This window comes from Podarcis tiliguerta (genome assembly GCF_965153285.1).
Source record: "Podarcis tiliguerta genome assembly, chromosome: 8".
Classification (NCBI taxonomy): Eukaryota; Metazoa; Chordata; class Lepidosauria; order Squamata; family Lacertidae; genus Podarcis; species Podarcis tiliguerta.
The window spans coordinates 54,130,078-54,152,028 of NC_139541.1; the positions used below are offsets into that span (position 1 = coordinate 54,130,078).

At 45.8% G+C, this 21,951-nt stretch overlaps 1 protein-coding gene across 1 annotated transcript in view; it reads left to right on the plus strand.

Annotated features, from left to right (window-relative positions):
- The window catches only part of GRIK3 (glutamate ionotropic receptor kainate type subunit 3), a 187,690-nt gene that overhangs the window by 94,297 nt on the left and 71,442 nt on the right, over positions 1–21,951 (plus strand). Inside the window, exon 2 of the mRNA XM_083452852.1 lies at positions 19,189–19,365. Within this exon, the coding sequence (XP_083308978.1) occupies positions 19,189–19,365 (177 nt within the window). The remainder of the gene's footprint in view (positions 1–19,188; positions 19,366–21,951) is intronic.

Sequence of the window (21,951 nt, forward strand, 5' to 3'; positions counted from 1 at the left end):
TAGTCCAACCTCCTGCAACACAGGAATCACATCTCAAGAATCCCTGAAAGATGGTCATCCAGCTCTGCTTAAAACATCCAGAGAAGGAAAGTTCACCACCTTCCAAGGTTGTCCATTCCACTGTTGAATAAAGCATTAAACTTCATTCCAGGAGGTTGTTTGGGACCAGAGTTGAGGCAAGAAGTTCTGCACCTTCCAGATTTATACTGCAGAAAGAAGACAAGTCTGACTCAAGTTTCCTCCTCGGCTACCAAATGTTGGTGGAGAATTCAGAACTTTTGAGTATCACTTTTGGTGCCCTTCACTCTGCCCCTCTATCCCAGCTAATATATCCCTAACATGTAAATTCCATTACCTTTCCAGGCAGTTTCTATCTGCTGTTCGTTATAAAAATCACCCGCCATATTCCATTAATTTCTCATTTAGTCTGCATAAAGTGCTGATATGTACATTTTACCTAGGGTGTGTGTGTTTTTTTAATCAGTTAATTTAACCAGAAACATTAATAATGTAGTTCCTTTGCCACTTGACTGCTCATCTGTTAAATGGCTTATGCACAGGAGAATACTGTCACCCTAAGTGACAGGAAATATCTAATATAATGCAAACAGAATGTTTAATGCCAAAACGAACAAAAAAAGAGAGTGTCTCTTGGGAGCATGTATTACAGGTTGGTGGTGGGGGAAAACCTTACTGTTCTCCCCCAGTTTCTTGTTCTCTAACCAAGCGAATCCTCCTCTAGACGAAGGGGACGACACACATTTTGATTTCTGCTCAGCTTTCTATGTCCTCATAGAATCCCTCAACTCCTGTGTTGCTCTGCCTCCTGCAGCCAATCACAGCAAAGTCTGGGTCTCCAGAAGACGCACAAGAGGCACAGTGAGTTCATCACTCACTGAACACAAGCTGCCTCTTCCAGTGGAAGGGTTTGTATGTTTAATTTTCTGATGGCAGTTGGAAATCCAAATACATTGCAGATTCGCTGGGTTGGGTAGAGAGCTGTCCTTACCTGTGCTTCCAGCGTGCAGTGGTGGCTCCCTGCCTCCTACATGTCAGTGGAAGCAGCTGCTAAGGAAAGCGGTGATGGCCATCAACCTAGATGGCTTTAAAAGAGGATTACACACATTCATGGAGGCTTTCAGTGGCAACTAGCCATGATGGTTCTGCTCTGCCCCTATAGTTGGAGGCAGCCTCTCAATACCAGTTGCTGGAAACCACAAGAGGGGAGAGGGCTCTTGTGCCTACAGGCATCTGGTTGGCCACTGTGAGAACAGGGTGCTGGACTGGGTGTGTGTGTGTGTCATTTTCCTGATACAGCAATCAGGCTCTTCTTATATTCTTATGACTCCGGATGTCTCCTGTTCTGCTGTGAGTGATGGACTTAACCCTGTGTATTAAGGAGGGGAGCCACGTGTTTCCATCTACCCCTTACTTTTATGTGTCCAGAATCAACAATCAGCTTCTTTGGATGCCCACACGTTCTAGAATTAGGAGAGAGAAAAAGCTTTTCTTTGCCCACTTTTCCCATGCCACCTCTTTCTGGTCTTTTCTCTAAACTGAAAAGCCCCAAGTGATACAACTTTTCCTCGTACAGCAGTTGCTCCAATCCCTTGATAATGTTGGTTTTTCTTTTCTGAACTTTTCCCAACTCTAGAATATCCTTTTTGAGGTGAGCTGACCCAAACAATGCACAGTATTCCAAATGGGCTCACACTGTAGATTTTTATAATGGCATTATGGTATTGGCAATTTCCCCAATTGCTTTCCTAATAATCCCTAGTGTGGAGTTTGCCTTTTTCATGGCTGCTTGACACTGGGTCAAAATCTACATCAAGCTATGTACTAGGGCCCCAAGGTCTTGCTCCTGCTCAGTCACCACCCCACATGCATAAGATTCTCACACACACACCCCGACATGCATCAAGTTATACTTGTATACACTGAATTGCCATTTGCCATTTAACCGTACTGAAGCTTGGGGTATAGAATTTACACAGAATCTGGCAAGAAGACTCTTGACTCCACTATAGACTCCCTGCATTTCAAACCCATCCTGGCCAGGTTCTTTTCAGGACCATGGACAGCACTTCCAGCACAAAGTAACCTCTGCCCCTCCCCCTCTGCCGCCTTAGAGACTTTCCTGCTGTTTCCTCCCTTCAGTCCTTGCCCAACGCTTTTGATGTGCTACTGTGTCCCATCATATTAAGCCAGGTCAAACTGAAGTGGCAAGGTTGGGGAGCTTTCACTGTATATTTAAAGGGACAGCAGTGTGACTCCTTTCTTACCAGAGTAAGAGACTTAGTCTGGCATGTTTAAGGCAGCTGAGCACAACTGGCATGTGGGGTCGAGCAGTTTGCTCTCCCCTTGTCACACTTAATGAACTTGCCTGGCAAACCAATCTCTTTTTAGCCCCTGAAGCACACAGGCTCTCTGGCCCCTCTTACAGCTGGAAGAGGGCACTACACTCAGCTTCAGCACCAATGTGCTCAGTTTGCCCCCATGACTTACAACGGCTCTGCTATATTCAGCAGCAGGTATGGCTGTTCCTGGCTACCATTATAAATTGTCCTCCTTGCATCCTCTTGCCTTGATCTAGTGAGCAATGCAGGAGGTTGGACTATATGACCCTTGGGTTCCCTTCCAACTCTCCAATTCTACGATTCTGTGAGTGAAGGGGCAAGATCACCTGTATGCCTTTATTGTTACACATGTGCCTTGCCCGGCTCCCTTCTGGCCATTCTCTTATAAGGAACCTTGCAAAGTACTTTGTAATCTTGTACTTCGGGAACCTTGGAAGAGGTGTGTATCAAATGGTAGCTTTCTGTTATGGAAGTATCAGCCCATCTGACATTATGGTGGCAACACTCTTGTTTTTCACATTTCATAGTAATTGTGAAGGAAATTTATCATTCTTGTCTGGTCCTTGAATAAAAAAGGAATATGTATGGGACAAAAGGGGAGAAACTTCATTGAAAGCTTTCTGTGATCTTTGTCTATGTTTTTATAAGGCACACTTAAGAGGAGACAAATAATGCAATAAATGAATAACAGGGAAAAGATGGGAATGCAGGCATTTCCAGGAGACCCACATTTGCTTTAGCTTTGACCTCTTACTTGCTGCTGTTTGCTGTGCCTATTTTATTTTTTCCTGTAGAAATCCCTCTCCCCTCTGGCTCCTTTGAACTGCTCTGAAAACTGGGGAGCATAGATCAATTTGAGGGCTCTTTGTGGGGTAGTGGTTAAACATTTCAGTTCTGGTCATTTTTTCCTGCTCTTTCACCATTAACAGTCTAAAGTGGCACATTTCCAAGGCAGGAGGTCTGATGCCCCGAGCAGTTTAATGCCTAGGGTTCCTTTTGTGCCTTGTATAAATCACACTCTCTCCCCCAATTTCTTTTGCTTCCTGTGACATTTAGGGGAGGGGAGGCAGGTTTCTGCACCCACTTTTTCATGTGTTCCTTTTAGTACTATTTTGATGGGAGGCAGAGAAGTTGACTGTTTCAGAGGCTGCCTAGATGTGTTAGCAGGGAAGCAAGTGGTGTTGTCAAAAGGGACTGTTTGCCAAAGTGAAACAACTTGGTGATTTATATTGGAAGGAAGTAGGTGCTGCAGTTAAAAGCCTCTGAATGCCTCCTCTTTAGCAGAAGCTAGTTTAGGTTTGGGTTTGTTAACTTTTTTTTTATTCTAAGCAAGAGCCTCAGAGGATCTTCTTTCTTGCAAATTTGCTACTGCAAATGCAACAATAATGAGCAATTTGCATAAGTGGCATTTGGGCTGACAATTTGTCTGTGAAACTGGCAAGAAGAGAAGTAGAGGGAGTCAGTGCTGAAAAGGGCTGGGCACTGTTTAGGTTCAGGAGAAGCTTTCAGACCCAACATGCCTCTCATGCTGCCAGGGTGTCAGGGACTGGCTAGATGAGGAGGAGTGGTTTGGCTGCCAGTTGCCCGGAAAGCACCAGGGAGTAACACTGGGGAGGAGGGAGATTTTGAGCCTGACTCAGACAGGCAGGACAGGGAAGAGCAATCCACAGAGGGAGCCATCAGGGAAGTCTTGGAGCCAGAGAGTGGGGGCAAAGGGGAGAGGCACAATGTGGGCCTGATAGGGAGAGAGCAGAGGCGACATCTTCTGCGTTGCAGGACAGTCCTCTTGCGGGCACTTCTCCCTCCCCCTTATCTTTCTCAGTGTGAGAAAGGAGAGCTGAAAAATGGAAAGAGCGGATAAGAAAAGCTGAACCATGCTGGAAGTATGTACAGAGAGAAATGCTTAAATAAGGGAAGGAGGGGACGGGTTTCTAAATTCTACAACTTTCATACCCCGAGAGCGTCGGTGTCGAGTGTCTCTGGTTGTGAAGCAATAAAGTTCTTTGCCTTCAAGTCGCGTGCCTGTTCCTGATTTACAGCCTAGTTGGCAAAGCTATTCTGGAAGCCTGACACAGGGACTTGCAAATGTCTGTAGGCATTTGCCACATTTCCAAAGAGAATTGAGTCTTGTTCTAGGCTCTGCCACTGCTCAGTAAAGTGTCTTTTCCTGGGAAAACTTCCTTCAGGCAAGGCATGAGGTCCTGGCTGCTTCAGGCTTTGTCTAGCTCCTACACGTTTCACAGCTAACACTGCATGTGATGGTCGTTCCCACCAAACTATGCAGCTACACAACAGCAGATATTTACATGCTCTGCCACAACTGACCGGCAAAACTTTTGCTCTGCCTGGAATTGTTTTTTAAAATAATGTTTAGTTTCAGAGATAAAAGGTTTGGCTAGGGCCAGGATTGTATGGAAGCTTTGGCCTTCCAGATGTTGTTGAACTACAACTCCCATCAGTTCCCACAAGCATGATCAATGGCCAGGGGTGATGGGAGTTAAAGTTAACCAACATCTGGAGGGTCAAAGGTTCCCCACACCTGGACTAGGCTGAAGCTCTTCTCCTTGACATACTAGGTTTCTGGGCACAGGGAATGGTGGCAGAAATGGTGGCAGAAAATGGTGGCAGAAAATTCAAACATTCCACCTCAGCATCCCTTGCAGTTGCATGGTGTCCACAGAGGACTGTACCACATGCTTTTATCTTACATCTCTTCACTATGGCATCTGGCTCTGGAATAGAGCTTCCCCTGCTTACAGAAGTGCATCTCTGTGACCTCCAGTGTGTTTGCCACACCCTATACCAGTCTTCCCCAACTTGGTTGCTGGCTGGGGTTGATGAGAGTTGGAGTCTGAAACCTCAAGAGGGTACTAGGATGAGGAAGGGTCTCTCCGCTGCTTGGACTTCTGCATTATCCCAACTAAATTTTAGGATGTGCAGTTATACGTTTGTGTGCTAGCTAGCTACTGTTTGCCATAAATCCTCATCTGCAGGCCTCATTCAGGCCAAGAATGGCTAAATTCAGTGGTGGTGGTGGTTTTGCGATCTTGATGGAATTCCCCATCCATGGTTTGACCCCCGCCCCCAGTGGGTAAGTTTGGGTTGTACTGAAATATGTCTTGGGACATTTAAGTGTGTAACACAGATCAGTGTCAAATACAAGCCTGATCTGCTCACTGTGAGCTAGCAGGTGTGGATCCCACTTCCAACGCCACACAGACACACTTTCAGGTCCTGTTTATGGCTGAAGTTATTGATAGCAAGTGCATGTTTGTAAATGTGGAGTCAGAAGATTCATTCAGGTTAATTAACGCAGAGCAGGGATCTCGTGTTTGTGTGTTGGGGAGGATAATTATGATCCCTTCCTAACACTGGGAAACAGCTTGAGATGTGAAGCTATAGATAGGGGTGGAGCAATGGGTGTAGGGACCATCTACCCACAACCTCTCCCCCCATACAACTTTCCAAAGTGCTTGCCACAGTTTTGGGGGTCAATCCCTTCCAGAGGGGAGCTGGTTCTAATCAGTGCCTTCTCTCATTTGCTGATTGAGGCACTCCAGGGAGCAATTAGCCCGCTTTTGAAATCCAACAGAGGATGTGAATAAGTGCTTAACCTGCCTGCCAATTGATATTTAAAATACAAGGAGGCAGGCATAATAAAATGGAGCGTACAGTTAATATTTGATGAGTGGGCTCCTCTACCCCGCCCCTCCATAGCGCTTTACATATTTTGACAAATAACCAGTCTCTTTCATGATATGACAATTCCTTGGAGGAGGAAGACAAAAGATTGGGGAGGATTCAACCCTCTGGTTGGAATGGAGAGGTAGAGCTGCTCTTGACTTAATTATTCATCAAATAAGCTTATTAACTTTATGTTTGCTAATGAGCAGGCATTCTGTCCCGGGTTTTCCCACCCTAGATAACAGCCTTGTGACTTACCCTCTGGGTGCCTCGCCAGGAGGTACATCGTGTGAATTTGTCAAACTCCCCACCCCCACCCCTCATGATGCCTCTCACTAAAATGAACTAACTTGGTGAGGAAATAAATGCTCCCAGGACCTTGTTCAGTGCAGCAGCAAATGCAGATTCTCTGGAATCTCTCCAGGGCCATGCCTGCCTCTCACCACTTGATGTCTTCATTGAGGATGGTATTTGATCTGTTGGCTACTTGCTGTTCCAGCTGCCTCTGATTCAGCTGCAATTATGGGTCCTGCTTTGGAGGCTGTAAATTGACTTCTTCCCTCTCTCCTGTCTGGTGGAAAGTAGACTGTCACACCAGTGGGCATATTATTATGCCACGTGCATTTAGAAATCAGAAGGCAATAGTCAGCCCCTTTTGGTGGTAAGACCCCCCCCCCCGACAGTCTGAGAGCATTTATTGGCTACCAATCTCAGGGTCACTTGACCCAGAAAATGACCTGAGATTATACTGATGATCATAGAATTGTAGAGTTGGAAGGGACTGCAAGGCTCATCTAGTCCACCCCGTGTAAATGACCATTGACAGATGGCCATCCATCCATGATGCTAAATGGCTATGGTCCTGGAAGCTGAGAACCAGGTCAACATAAACTGCTCCAAGCTCTTTGGAGGAAGAACAGGTTGGACATGTCACAAAGCAAAACAAAGATCAACAACATCACTGTTCCAAATGATCAGTTTATATATTAATATTCAGTGTCCCAGCCATTTGTTGGGATCTACACAACATTCTCCAGTGAACGTTTTGGACATAGATTGTGCTCATTCATCCAGCTCAGAAGCCTCCTTGTTTTCTTTAGTCTTCGCCTCATTAACTTGACTTATTTCTCCTTTCCATCTCCAGCCAGATGTGTTATATCCCTGCTGCCTCCTGTGCCTTCTTTGACAAAGATGAAAGCTGTAGCCTTCAGAACCTCAGGCCACAATAAATCAAGCGATTGGCCCTTCCCCAAGTCAGTTGTGATGTTTGCATTGCGGCACTGATTATTCTGTTTAAGAGCAGGGCAACCTCTTTGTGGTCTTTCTCCTAGTCTATTCATGTGGCCCTGAGCAAGGCCTTGTTGATCTTCCTTGCCATTCCACATCTGCAAAATGGGAGCAATGGAAATAAACTAAAGTCATAAAGCATTTTCCAAGTGAATAATTATACCTGGTTTTCTTAGAGCAGCCGTGTGAGGTAGGACACACATTGCAGAAGAAGGGATGATACTGGGATGGGGGGGGGGGAGAAGAATGGCAGGTGTGAGGGCCACATTGAGATTCCATAGCAGTGGTGGGGATTTGAATTCTGGTTCCTGCTCAGCCATTAATGCCATGCCAGCTCTGTGCCAAGTAACCAATGAACAGCAGGAAGAGCTGGTTCCCATTCATCTGATCCTGTGCAGGGTGACTCATGCCTGGGACAGCTGAGTTTTGCGAAAACCAGTTCCTTCTCTGCTTTTGGCATCTGCTGAACCAAGGTTTGTATGAAAGGAGCTGGCCAGGGTAGCATTTCTGCTGTTGAGCTGCTTTTTGTAGCTTGGTCTTTGGCAGAGTGTGCTAAATTTAGCCACCTTGTTTACAATCAATCTGTACAAGGGGAGATTTTCAAAAGAAATGTTTCTTCCATGCAGCCAGTTGATGGTGTGTTCGTATGTGATTATATTGCTATACTTGGGCAGTGTTGCCATGAGTTTTTATCCAGTGGCCAGAAAGAAGATCATCATTATCATCATCAACAACAACCACAATATCAAATGCTCTGAGAAACAGAAATGCCAGAGGTTTAATGCAATCTTCAGGACAGAAAAGTAAGGGCTGATTGCTATGTTTGATCCTTCTCTTGATGTCTTCTGCATAATCACAGCTGAGAAAGCTTAATTTGGGAATTGTGTATGTTGAGGGCAGAATTTGGATCAACTACCCATTTTACAAGTTTTTCTCATTTTGGAGCATGCTAGCAGGATCACATCCCATGAGTAGGCAATGTGGACTTTAACCTAGGAAATGCTGCCTTTTGAAAAGAATGTCTGGGATCTAAGGACCTTGTGACTGGGCATTTCCAGGTGTACATTTTGCTGTGTGGCAAATGTGCTCTATTGTTGTGAAGCCGTAGTTTTAAACCCTCACACCTTCAGGTAACTTCCCCACATTGACCTGTCTTGGAGGGCCAAGACTCTACCAACTACTTCTCTTGATCTTTCTTCCTGGCTGTTGAAATCTTCCAGACTGGGGTTGGCTGTGTTGCACCTTAGAAGTGTTTAATGCTTCTTTGAAGAGTAGTTCCTACTGCCCTAAATGAGTCAATTATCGGTCTCATGTTAAAGAACCCAAATTTAGATCCTCTGGTGTGAGAAAACTGCCCATTCTCCAATACTCATTTTTGGGACAATGTGTTAGAGCAAGTGATGACCAGAAGATCTCTAAGCAGTACTGGATGATGCATGATTAGGATCTGTTCCAGCCTGGTATCAAGCCCAAATTCTACCCTGGAGGATCGGTTGCACCAGGGAATGGGTGTGAGGAGGAGAGTGCAACCATTTAGTTTCCCTGGACCTCTCAGGCATCCTTCTGGACCAGATATCCTGGCTGAGCTTAGTAGACATGGTGTTACAGTGGCTTTGGTTCTTACTGGGTGATTGGTCACAGAGGGACTTCACTCATTGACTGTTTAACATCTATGAAATTGCTTGGAGAAGTCTCATGGGAATTTAGACTGAAGTCTCATCAATGTGTGGAAGATAGAAGTATAGTGTCTAGATCAAAGGAAGTAATAGTACTGCTCTAACATGTGTTGTTTAGACCCCACCTGGAGTCCTGTGTCCAGCTCTGGGGACTACAGTTTCAGAAGGATACAGGCACACTTGAACACGTGCAGAGGAGGGGGACCAAGATGACCAAGGGCCTGGAAACCAAGCCTTATGAGGAACAGTTGAGGGAGTTGGGTATGTTTAGCCTGGAGAAGAGAAGACTGGATGGTGATATGATAGTCAACTTCAAATATCTGAAGGGCTGTCACATGGAAGATGCAGCAAGCTTGCTTGTTTTCTGCTGCTCCAGAGGAGATGACCTGAACCAATGGATTCAAATTCTAAGGGAGATTCTGACTAAATATTAGGAAGAACTTGCTGGGGGTAAGAGCTGTTCGACAATGGAATAGGCACCCTCAGAAGGTGGTGGACTCTCCTTCAATGGAGGTTTTAAAGCAGAGGTTGGATGGCAATTTTCCATATATTCTTTAATTGCAATTCCTGTATTGCAGGGGGTTGGACTAGATGACCCTTGGCATCCTTTCCAACTCTCCAATTCTATGTTTCCATGATACCCTCCTCTCCTTCACTTCCCTGTCTATTCACTCAAGTTTCGTTGCTGAACTTATGAATTGGTGCCTTGAGGCAATACTAGGACTCATTGGGTCCTTCCCATACCCAGTGGTTTTTAATGTGTCTCTACTGTGGATCTGGTCCTGTCACCTTAACCTAGCTCTTCTCACCTTGGGGCACTGCCACATATTCCCTCACAGAAACATGGGGCAATATGACCCACAATGAATACCCTGAGGCAAAAGTGCCTGCAGAGGGAAGGAAGAGCTCAGTATAGGCTGTCTTTTCTGCTCTGCTCTGCTCTGCTCTGCTCTGACCGCTGATTCTGAGTCAGGGAAGCTGTAAGGCAGGAATGACAGCTTTTGTGGGGGCTCTGGCTTAGGTCAGTTTGACCCACACTGCCACTGAGAGGGACAAAAGTGCCCTTTGGAGGGACATCCAGTATGAATGTTCCAGTTGATGAAGGCCATTGTGTTTCCTCTGTGGGGATGCTGAAAGAGACGGCAGATCTGCTCGGTCATATTAGATTTCTCTTTCAAAGCAACTTTCCCCATTGTTTCCATGGCCAATTTGTCACTGAAGCTTTGAAGGATGTTCATGGTTCACATGGCGTGCAAACGCCCAGCTTCTGTTTGTTGTGTGGGGCAGCTCTGTAGGAAGGTTGGTGTGACTGAACACTTGGTGAATGAAGCTGGGGAAGTGGGAGGGAGAGATAAAGCAGCGAGGGGGTTAGAAGATGGCAGTGCAGGCGTTCCCTGTGGCTCTGCATGACACTCAAAGCATCTTCCCAGCAATATTTCTCCCTTTTATATATATAAAAAATTAAGGGCACTTTGGTGGCCTTTAAGCAGTAAATCAAGGTGAATGCTGTGATGTTTGCCTTTGCTGTGAACTTGCAAGAACAGAGTTCCTTCCGATGCCTCCTCCCTCTCTCCCTCCCTCTCCTTGTATGTGTGAAGAATCTTTTCACACAACATGAACCAAAGGGAATCTTGACTTTAAAATATTAACACAATGCACGTTGGGTTGTCTGCCAGCTTTCGCTACTTTGCAAGCTGCTGCCACCGCTGCTGATCGTAATGTGGTTGTTACTGTCAGGAATGTAGTTTGTTCTTGGGACCTTTCCCAACATCTGTTTTGTTTTTTACGGCTTTTGTGGGTGGGGAAGTTTTGACAGCAGCAAGAGGAGGAGCCTCCACTCCTTTTGTAGACCCCCACAGTTTATCTGGGCAGATGCCATCACCCATTGAGCTAACTCTCTCCAATTTTCCATGAGCTCCTTGGTGAAGAAGAAGAAGAAGAAGAAGAAGAAGAAGAGGAGGAGTTTGGATTTGATATCCCGCCTTTCACTCCCTTTAAGGAGTCTCAAAGTGGCTAACACTCTCCTTTCCCTTCCTCCCCCACAACAAACACTCTGTGAGGTGAGTGGGGCTGAGAGACTTCAGAGAAGTGTGACTGGCCCAAGGTCACCCAGCAGCTGCATGTGGAGGAGCGGAGACGCGAACCCGGTTCCCCAGATTACAAGACTACCGCTCTTAATCACTACACCACACTGGCTCTTTTGGGGTCTTTTCAACAGGGAGCTAGCTACTCAGAACCTTATTCTGGCAGATCTTGGCTGTTCTGGAACATTCACTTTCCCAAGATGAGACATGTGGAGAGCCTTCAGGGACCTCTGTTTCCAGGTACTCTGATGGAGTCACTTTCCTCACTGGGAGGAAATTCTTAGCAGCTCCCTGGCTGGAAAAATTCAGCAGGGAGCTCAGAAGACTAAGCAGCAAAAAGAACATAGGCTTGAGGAAGCCATTCTCCTTCAGTTTGTCACCTTTCCAGTCCCAGTGGCAAGGCCCTTGGCTGAGGCACTGATGGGCCAGAAGGGGGTTATACACTGGAATGGGACCAGGACCAGTGGCTCACCACCCCTGCAGTAGGACATAGATGTGGCCTTTGTCAAGCAAGTCTTCCTGTAACAAAGGAAGACTGGGTTCATCTGATCTCTGGTTGCCTTCAAAGAACATTGGGAAACTTTAGTTGTTCAACATGGAGCTGTCAGACATATATCTAGAGCTGAGGGTGGTGACACTGGAGTGTATTACTTCTCTTCTATTTCAGTCTGCTTCCAAGTGCAGTTCAAAGTGCTGGTCATTGTAGCAATGGATGTGGAACTAAGTAGGAAGGTTAGAACAGCAGTCAAGGAGAGAAAATCTTAGTGATACAGAAGGAAGGCACAGGTTAAGAGGAAAGCTACCGGGAAGTGATTCAGCACACAAAGTAGAGAGAGCAAGAGAGCAAGAGCAGGAGGGTCAGAGAGAGTTAGGAGTTAAAGAAAACTTGTTTAAATAAAGTTCTTTGTTTTATAATACGCTGCCCTGATCCTTATTGATAATTAACATCAGACTTGAAACAGTCATCACATTTTACATACCTGCCAACATTTCGGGAGGGCAAAGTGGGACACCCCTCCTACCATCCCACCTGCCCAATCTCTGTTGGTTTACAGCAATAAAAACATAAAACCATACAGTAAAACAATACCAACAAGTTAAAAACTGACATCAATTGACCACTGTGGAAAGATGTATCCTTAATGCCTGCACCCTTAAATGCCTGCATAGGCCTGGCTGAATAGAAAAGCTTTCAGCAGGCATTTAAAAGTTGGTACAGAAGGCACCCACTGAATCCATTGGCAGAGAGTTCCACAGGATTAGGCAATGACACTAAAGGCTCAGTTTCTTGTTACTGTCAAATGAGCCTTGCCAGCTCAGGGAATGACCAACAATGTTCCTACATATGATCTCAGTGATGTGTTACCCACGGAACACAATCCTACAAAATAAAACCTGATTGGAATGGATGGGAATTGCAGAACAGCACTATGTTGTATATGCCACAGAGGTCAGGCCTGTAGTTTCTCACTTTCTGGCCCATCATGATGTCAGCTCCAGAAACTGCAAATGGCCACACACATATGTGTTTGTGTGTGTGTGTGTGTGTGTGTGTGTGTGTGTGTGTGATATCAAGGGCTTGTCTCCTGCTCCTGCTAAGTTTCTTAGGTTCTGGTGCTCTTTTGAAAATGTGCCTTCCTTAGAAACAACAAGAATCTGGAAGGAGATTTCCCAAAACCTTGGAGTGGCTACATCCCTTGTTTAATTTATAACTCAGGCACAGTTCTTCCATTTTATTAAAACAGAGAAGCTGCGACAATTATTTTCATAATTAACTGACTCTCCAAATTAACGCCAATTACACTGTGTAATCATGATTAAGATTATGCATTAATCAACTGCTCCAAGTTAGTGATTAGGCTCTTTAATGACTGCAAAGAACTTGCATGGAGGTGTGGGTGGGTGTGCGCAGCTGTCACCCAGAAGGAGTCGGGTGCTGCAGTGGCAGCAACCCCGGATTTTGCACGCAGGTGCCACTGAGTTGCTCCATCCTGTGAGCAGAGGATGAGCGCATGAACCATGGCAGGCAATGCACATCTGGATTCCAGCACAAAGGAACTGTAGCAACAGAGCTGAACGAAATGGGACATGAGAGGTCTCCTAATATAGCATAGAGGCAAGGATGGGTTTTTCAATTCATCATTCTACAGTTCTTGCAGTCTGCCCTTCTATAGCATGCCGTACAGAACAGTAGCTGACCCTTGCCAAGTCATGGAACAGAGGTGTCTCCCTTATTGATAAATCTCACCAGTGGATCAGGCATTCAGATTGTCTGCTGAGCTATGGCGAGTCTTATACCGAGTCAGACCATTGGCCCACCTCGCTCAATATTGTGTATAATGACTGGTGGCAGGTCTCCAGGATTTCAGAAAGGAGTCTCTTTCAGACCCTCCAAGAGTCCCTATTTTCCAGGGACAGTCCCAGATTTACAGAAGCCATCCCAGTTTCTGATTTGATCCTGGAATGTCACACTATTCCTTAGGATGTCCCTATTTTCTTCAAGGCAATGTTGGAAGGTTTGGTAGGACGTTCCTAATTTCATTGGAGAAATGTTGGAGGGTATGGAGTTATCTGACCCCTGAGCCACCTGAAGGCAGCCCTGTATAGGGAAGTGTTTTAGTGTTTAATGTTTTATTATGTTTTTATATGTGTTGGAAGCTGCCCAGAGTGGCTGGGACAACCTGGTCTGATGGGCAGGGTATACATAGCAATCATCATCATCATCATCATCATTGAATAGGATGTCCCTATTTCCATCAGAGAAATATTAGAGGGTATACTCTCCCAAGCCTACTTGGAGCTGCTGCGGATGGAATCTGGGACTTGCAAGGCAGAACCTCTGCCACTGAGCTCAGGAGATGCTCAGAGTTGAGAAAAGCCCTGCTGGATCAGATCAGAGGCCCATCTAGGCCAGCATTCTGTTCTCACAGCGGCCAACTAGATGCCTCTGGGAAGCCTGCAAGCAGGGTATGCTCATGCACAAGAGCACTCCTCCCATTTATGGCTCCCAGCAGCTGGTATTCAGAAGGACCCACTGCCTCTGACAGTGGAGGCAGCACATAGCCATCATGGCGAGTAGCCAGTGACTAGCCCTCTCTATGGATTTGTCTAAATCCCTTTCAAAGCCACCCTCAGAATGGGCTGCTTGAATGCAATGGTGTCGCTTTCCAGGTTTTCTGCACCCCCTCTGGATGCAGCAGGGGAGATTTGCTTTGTCGCCTTGTGTTTGCAGCAAAGCCCTTTCTGCCTAATCTGGGGCTCCCAGCTGCCGTCTTGTCCAGCCCCCCAATCCCAGTTGTATTGCCTTCCTTGGAAGAAAAGCTTATTATGTCCAAATGGATGCCTGGAGTGCTAATTTATTTCGGATCAAGTGCAAATGTAATCCCAATCCCAAAGCTGCTGTATTGTATCGTATAAGAAGGCAGGGTAGGAAACAGAAAATCTTCTCTTGAAAAGGAGCAGCCTGAGAGGGACACAATATCCTCCGTTTATTAACCAAAGCGACATAAAGCCGGCTGTCACTTCAATGTGATACGAAAGGCAGAGCAAATCTCTGCGTGGCATTTGGTGGGGAAAGGGTGGCGCTTATAGCTAGGCTGCTTTAGCTGGTCCCAGGTGCTCCATGAAGGATGGAGAGGGAGTGGGGCAGCCCAGATATCTGCCCCACAACCCCATTTAACTGCGGAGGAGCAGCTACCCGCTCTGTCTGCCAGTTGGAGCTGCCACCTTCCCCCGTCTCAGCTCATGCTGGGCAGAAGGAGCAGATGCTCCCCTGTCTCTCCACATTAAGTGTTTCTGTTGCTGGAGGATGCTTGGCAAGGGCTCGGGTCTCTTCCTAATGTAGCGCTCAAACGAGAAGGTCCTCTTTCACTGTATTATTTTGAATAATTGATCCCTTCAAGTTGGAGTCAGAGTGCTGCTGTGATGGAAAAGGGTTGTCATCTCATAAATACTTCATGGGGAAGATGATGGGAGTCATCTCGGAGGGTACTGGGGGTGGGGAAAAGCTAGCAGAGCTCATTGCTAGCAGAGCTGAGTGCCACCTTAGATTGGCCCCAGAAGGATCCTGCCCTCAGATGTGGGATTCAGAGCATTGCAGTATCTATTTATTTGTTTTAAATCTATGCCACCATTCTTGCCCAAGGACAACCAACAGCAGCTGGCAGCTATCCACATATTAAAAGAATATAACAAACTATCTCAGAGTTGCAGCAAAACATGCAAGCAAGAACTCCTAAGGAACTTGAGGGCTTTCTGGATGTTGAGGGACACCGAAGCCACTTCCCTCCTTGTTTGAAAACAAATGGGCCTGTGTGATGCAGTAGTTAGAGTGCTGGACCACAAAGCAAGCTGAGTGAACATAGGCAACTGCAACTCTCAGCTATCTCACAGGGTTGTAGTACTCTTTTATCCTCCATTCTTGAGAACATCAAGAAGGACTGAGCTGGTAGAGACTATTGACACCATCCTGTGCCATTTTGCTTGATCTGCTCTCATTGAAGTGCAATTAATTGAGGAGGAGGAGGAGAATGCTCCCTTTGAGTGTTCTAGCTGGTTAAGAGTGTTTTTATCAGACTCTTTGCAGTTTGTTTGACTGTTTCACGACAGGCTCGAGTGATGGGAGCTGGCGATGGGGAGTGGTCAGGGTATGGGCAAGACTTCCCCTTTCGCTGACAAGAGTCAGCCAGTCACATGTTTGAAGCAGGTTGACATGGGACTCACAGGGTGGGGACAGGGTGCCTCTGCTGACACTTAGAATTGCTGGTCAGGTTCTGGCAGGCCCCTCCCTTGAAATATTGCTTTGGGGAGGGGTTGGTTTAGAGAAAGAGCGAGTAAGAGGCAACATAATAGAAGTTATGCATCACATGGAGAGAGTGGGCAGATAAAAGTTTTACTCTGGCTCTCAAAATGCTAGAACTTGCAGACATCTGATGAAGCTGAATGTTGGAAGATTCAGGATAAAAGAATGTCCTTTCCTAATGCAGAGTTGAACTATGGCACTTGCTCCCACAGGAGGTAGTGATGGCCCTCAAGCTAGATGGCTTTAAAAGAGGATCAGACCGATTCATGGAGGAGAAGGCTTTGGTGGCCACTGGCTATGGTGGAGGCTACGTTCTGCTTCCATGTTTGAAGGCAGCAATGCCTCTCAATTCCACTTGCTGGAAATTGCAAAAGGAGAGGAGAGGGCTCTTGTGCTTGCATCCTGCTTGCTGGCTTCCCTTTGGGGCATCTGGGTGACCACTGTGAGAATGGGATGCTTGACTAGATGGGCCATTGGCCAGATCCAGCAGGCTGTTCTTAGGTTCTCATGGGACAGCTGCTGAAAACCTATTTATTTTAGCAACCCTACCCAAAGATATAGTTTAGTTACCTATATTTGTCTTAAAGGTTTTGCTGATTTTACCTGTGCTTCTATTGATAGTTTTATTATGGACACATCTTTGTGAGTCTTCTGATTGACTGTTCTCTGACTTTTTAAAGTACAGTACTAAGATATATAAACAAATCCTCTGCCTGCCTGCATTCTTAAAAGTACATTTCCCAGCTTTTATAGCTGCAGCGATCAGCTTGAAAAATGCATAACTAGCGCCAGGTGACATTTGGGAAGCTCTTGGGGGTGGGAGTGGGGGGACCTTCAATGATGATAAATGCATAATGGTGCTTCTGTATTCTCTGTGGATTTTCTTGTGTGTGTCCCTCCCACCTGACCATAGGCAAAAGCAAAATAAACAGATACAAAATTGCTCTGAAATTGCAGATTTCGGAGACTCTCCTTAGTGTAGAATTCGGGCATCTTGATGGCAAGAATGGAGATTTAATTGCTGGGTGCAGCTTCCTTTGGACTCCCACTGGGAGGACTCTCATCCCAATCCCCACTCAGCCATCAAGCACCCAGGATGAACTTGGGCCAGCCCTGCTTCCTCAGCCTCCTTTTCCTCGCAGGGCTGTTGTGAAGATAAGAAAGGAGATAACGCTCCCGTGGATTATCTTGGCAGAAGGCAGGCTAGCATTCAAATCAATAAAATATAATTAAGTGCCTGGAGAACTGCAAAGGATCCAGCCGTGTTAAGAAACAGCAACAGACAAGCTCTCCTGACACTGGAAAGGGAAGCTGGCTTTCTGCTAATGAATCGGGAGATCCATCTGTTACTGGCTGCATCTGCGTATTTCATTCATCCATTAATTATTTTGAGTTGCTTGTTAATCAGAGAGTGCCTGGTTGAGGTCCCTCAACACTGTTTCACAGGAGAGCAAGGAGGGGGAAAGGAGGAAAGGAAGGAAGGCATGAGATTCCCCCTCTCCACGTCTCTGAAACAAGGAGATACAATTACATGATTTCCGCCTGGGTTCTGGTGCTTCAGTTGGAGAGGTTGTCAGTGGGGAATAGAGGACAAGCCTTGAAAATGCAGAGCCAAGAAAGAAAGAAAAAGCTTTGCAATGCTGTGACATGAACTGCTCTGCCTTTGGGGAGAGATAATGGCATTAACAACTTCTGAACAGCAAAAAGCAGGCCTTCTATGGTGTGTGCATTCCAGCAACCCAGACTGTTCCTCTTAAGTTGGCTCAGAATGAAGTTTCTGCTTGTCTGAACTCAGAGGCAAATCTGAGGAGAGCAGGCAGAAAAGAGGGGGGCAAAGAGAACCTGATGTCTAAAACTAGGGAAGAACTTGAGGTCTCTGGGAGGAAAGAAAAATCAATTTATATTGGCTAACTTGCTCATCAACAGCCCAAGCCATTTGCTGAACTGTTGGGTGCTACAGAATCTTCATGAACATTCTATTTCAGAAGAAATATGTTTGTTTTGAAAAGTTGGATAGTTGTAAAATCTTAAATTTCTAGATGGAGCAGTTGTGCATTGAACTGAGTAGAAGGCACTACCCTAAAGTTAACCCTGAGTGATGTCCACAATCTGCTGCAAGGTATTAGTGCAGTCAGGAACAATGGATACAGTTTACTGAATTTGAAAACACTGCGGCTATTGTCCCAGTTGGACTAGTATCTTGCAGCTGGTTATGGACACCACTCAGGATAAAGTCCAAAATTCCCATCACCTCTAGTCATTTCCATGAGCAGCCTTTTGTCTGATCCAGTGGAACTGGGAGCTTGTACTCTGATCTTATACTCTTAAACTGGTGTGAGAGATGAGGAACGTTGGTGTTTAAACCTTATGATGAACCAAACACATAAGGGATTTGTATGCTAAATGGAGAGAGTAGAGACTTGCCTTTAATGTGTGGAGGGGAGGAGTGCTAATGAAGTAGAATCCTACATAGATGATGCTGCACACTTCAAACATCCCATTCTAACTTCACCACAACTTTGTTTACTAAATCTATGGGACAATCAATTGAAAAGTTTTATCTCAGAAATTCTTGACATGGATGCTGACCAGAACCTCAACTGCCCCCAAATAGAAAACCTTGCAGGACTTGGTGGGAGGGATGCAAAACTGAATTTCACACAATTAAAATAGCCAACCAATTATCCCATACGTCGCTGTTGGCAGCCTATATGCAGCTTAAATATCACATCAAATAGTGCCTTGTTTTCATCCAGTCAATGCCCAAAGAGAGCTATATTTTAGGGTGAGCCTTGGCTTGATTGACCAATCAGAATTCCTAGTCTGTACCCAGTCATGTGTCTCACCTATCTCCCTTCCACCCGACACTGACACCCACAATTCACAAACATTTACTACATTCAGATTGAGGGAAGAAGTTACTATGCTCTTGCAAAGATGTGCCATCTGACTCTAGGAAGGCAAGGCAAGACAGAAAGTTGTACCTTCACAGAGTCATTTCACACTCCCTGTGACAATATGGCTACACAAAGGGCACATTGACGTTTTCTGTGGTTAACATGGAACAAGCAAAGCAAAGATGCACAACGCCAGATATGTAATAGGCATTTATCTGGGGCACATAATGCACATGGCTGGTTGTGCCTCCCTGGCACACAGGTGTGTTTAATGCCTCGAACCCTAGTGTGCCTCTGGGGACCCCAAACAGGTGAAGCTGTGCTGAGAGGTGCAACTGGAGTCTTGATATTGAGCAGCCTTGACCTGGACAGTGATGACATTCTGTTCTTTCCTTGCAGGAGGAATCTTTGAATATACAGACGGCCCAAATGCCCAGATAATGAATGCAGAGGAGCAAGCCTTCCGATTCTCAGCAAACATTATCAATAGGAATAGAACACTGCTACCCAACACAACCTTAACCTATGACATCCAGAGGATAAGCTTCCATGATAGCTTTGAAGCCACGAAGAAAGGTGAGTATGGAACAAGTCCCTCTTCCTCCATAGTTTTTGGGTCCTGTCCAGTGAAGGACTTCACGGACAAGAACTTTTACAGGTTGATGTGCTTGGTTGTTGTGGCTGAACTTGGGAGTTGTTGGGCTCTTTAATATGTCCTAAGAGCTCTTGACCTAACCCCATTTCTGCTGCCCTTCCTCAGTGGGCCTGGTGTGTTATGAAACCCATGAAGAACATACAGGGTTTAGCTTTCTGTGGGAGATACATGGATGCCACCCTTGGGGCAATCATTTCTTGAAGTCATGTTAGCAGAGGGTGAGGTCGGCAGTGACTGGCTCAATATCACACCCAGTGATCTTCATGGACCGAGTGGAGATTTGAACCCTGTTCTCCCATGTCCTAGTCTAACACTCTAACAACTACACCACAGGCAGAAGAATAGATGATGGGAACATGGTGTTGAAGAATGGAGAAAACCAAAGAGGAAGTTGAATGCAGGTCTAGAGATGGGAGGTGGGATTGACTAGATGACCCCTTGTGTCCCTTCCAACTCTACAATTCTATGATTTGGCCTGTTGACAGGAGGGAAGTGGGCAGGCCAGAGAAAATTAGAAAACGGAGCCTTTTGCAGGTAGAGGGGCTGGGCTCTGCCCTTGTAAGAGCTCCAGGCACAGTTGAAGGGTTGATCGCTGCCATCATAAATTTCCAGCAAAAGTGGTCACCAAAGTGCCACACTTCTTTGCATTAGTTCTGCATTATTGCTGAATCAGATCTCCACAGGAATTGAGCCTGGTGCCAGGAAGTCCTGGTGCCACAGAAAGCCTTGCTTTCTATCCTCTGTCCAGGCGACTAAACATCCAATAACCCAAACCTAATTAAAGCTTTAAATTTTTTTTTTAAAAAAATCTTATGTGATTCCATCTAGGAGCTGAAGCTAATGAAATGTGACAAGTAAATAAGGATTAGGTTTTTTAAAACAAACAAACAAAAACCATGCACACATAGCTTCGATTGAATATGGCTTCGATTGGTAGAACGGTACTGTTTTTCTTTTTGGGGGTAACATCTTTATTGAAAGTTCAAAAAGTACATAACCATACATGCACCAAACGTGGTGAGACACAAGAGACACAAGAGAAACAGAACCCGTGCAGAAGAGAAAACAAAGCGGGGAGGGGAAAACCCCCAAAACTATATATTTTACAAGGTTGTTATTGTACTTCACCAGATCTTAACCCATTACAGTATTTGTAAGAATATTGGTCCATGGCACTGTTACTGCTGCCACATAATACCTGCTCCACATTTGTAAGAACATGAACTTTTAGCGTGGCAGCAGCTACACTTTGGAAATCCCTATCTATTGACATCAAGCAGGCGCCTTCACTGTTTGTACTCTTTTCAGCACCTGACAAAAACAGTTTTGTTTCAGCAAACCCACCCAGATGGTTAGAAAGTTGATACATGTTTTACCGGTAATTTGTTCTAAATCTGCTGTTAACTTTTCAAAAGTCTTAAATTATTGTTAATTTTTTTGACAATAATTTTATTGCTTGATTTTTTTTGTAAACCTCTTTGAATAGTTTTTTTTAAAAAAATTGAGCGGTATATAAATATCATGAAATAATAGACAAACAAATGCCTTTCATGGAAAGTAAGAAAAAGAAAGCAATCATTGAGCCCACGGGTCTGCCTGTATCGCCCACACATTAATTGGCTTATTTGCCAGGCTACATTACTCACATTTCAAATGGGGAAATTTAATTTCCAGCTTAGAAATCCCTGTAACATTTCCATGGTTACACTTTTTGTTGTTGTTGTTAGCTTGTTCCTAATTTTTGTTTCACAATGTGATATGGCTAAGAACAAGTGACCTCGAGGAATGATGGGGATTTGTAATCTTGTGTTGACACATCCATGTTAAAAAGAAAAAGTTTATACTGGAGTTAACTTGATTGTGGGTCACCTCATTTTCAATGGTGTCAGGGCTGGCTCCGGGTCCCAGCTCACCAAGGACCAACGCTAGCCGGTAGTAAAGTATCAAAGTCTTTATTGAAGAATAGATTCCATTTCAAAGCCTCAGCGTCCCAGCCCTACATCTGGACTCTAGACCGGCGAAGCTCCGTCTGAGTCTCCGCCCCCTGCGCACCAGTTTAAGACTCTAATCTTACTCCACCTCTTCCTTCTCTCTCTCTTCCTCTGGGTCCTACTACCCCCCGGGGTCTCCTCCCTCCTGGACTCTTCTGAGGCAGACGTTGACCCCTCTGACTCCTCCCCCTCTCTTCGGCGGGCTTTAGGACCTGGCTCCCTACCCGGGCTGCCCACCTTGCCGCCCTCCTGTACATTTGAACTTGGCGCGCGCGCGCGTTTAACTTTCCTGATGACCGTTTCCTCGCTCCCTGACGAGGGTGTGGTCCCTCCTGCCTCACGTTCTCCCGCTGCCCGCGCGCCCCCTGATCCCGATGCCTGGGACTCCTACCCCCTACTGCGCTCTGGGGGGGACGCTGGTCCGGATTTCCAGCTGCTACTCTCTGAGTCCCCTCTGGCCCCTTCTTCCCGAGGTGCCCCCCTGGGCACTCCCCTTGCCCTGACTATGGGGGCCCC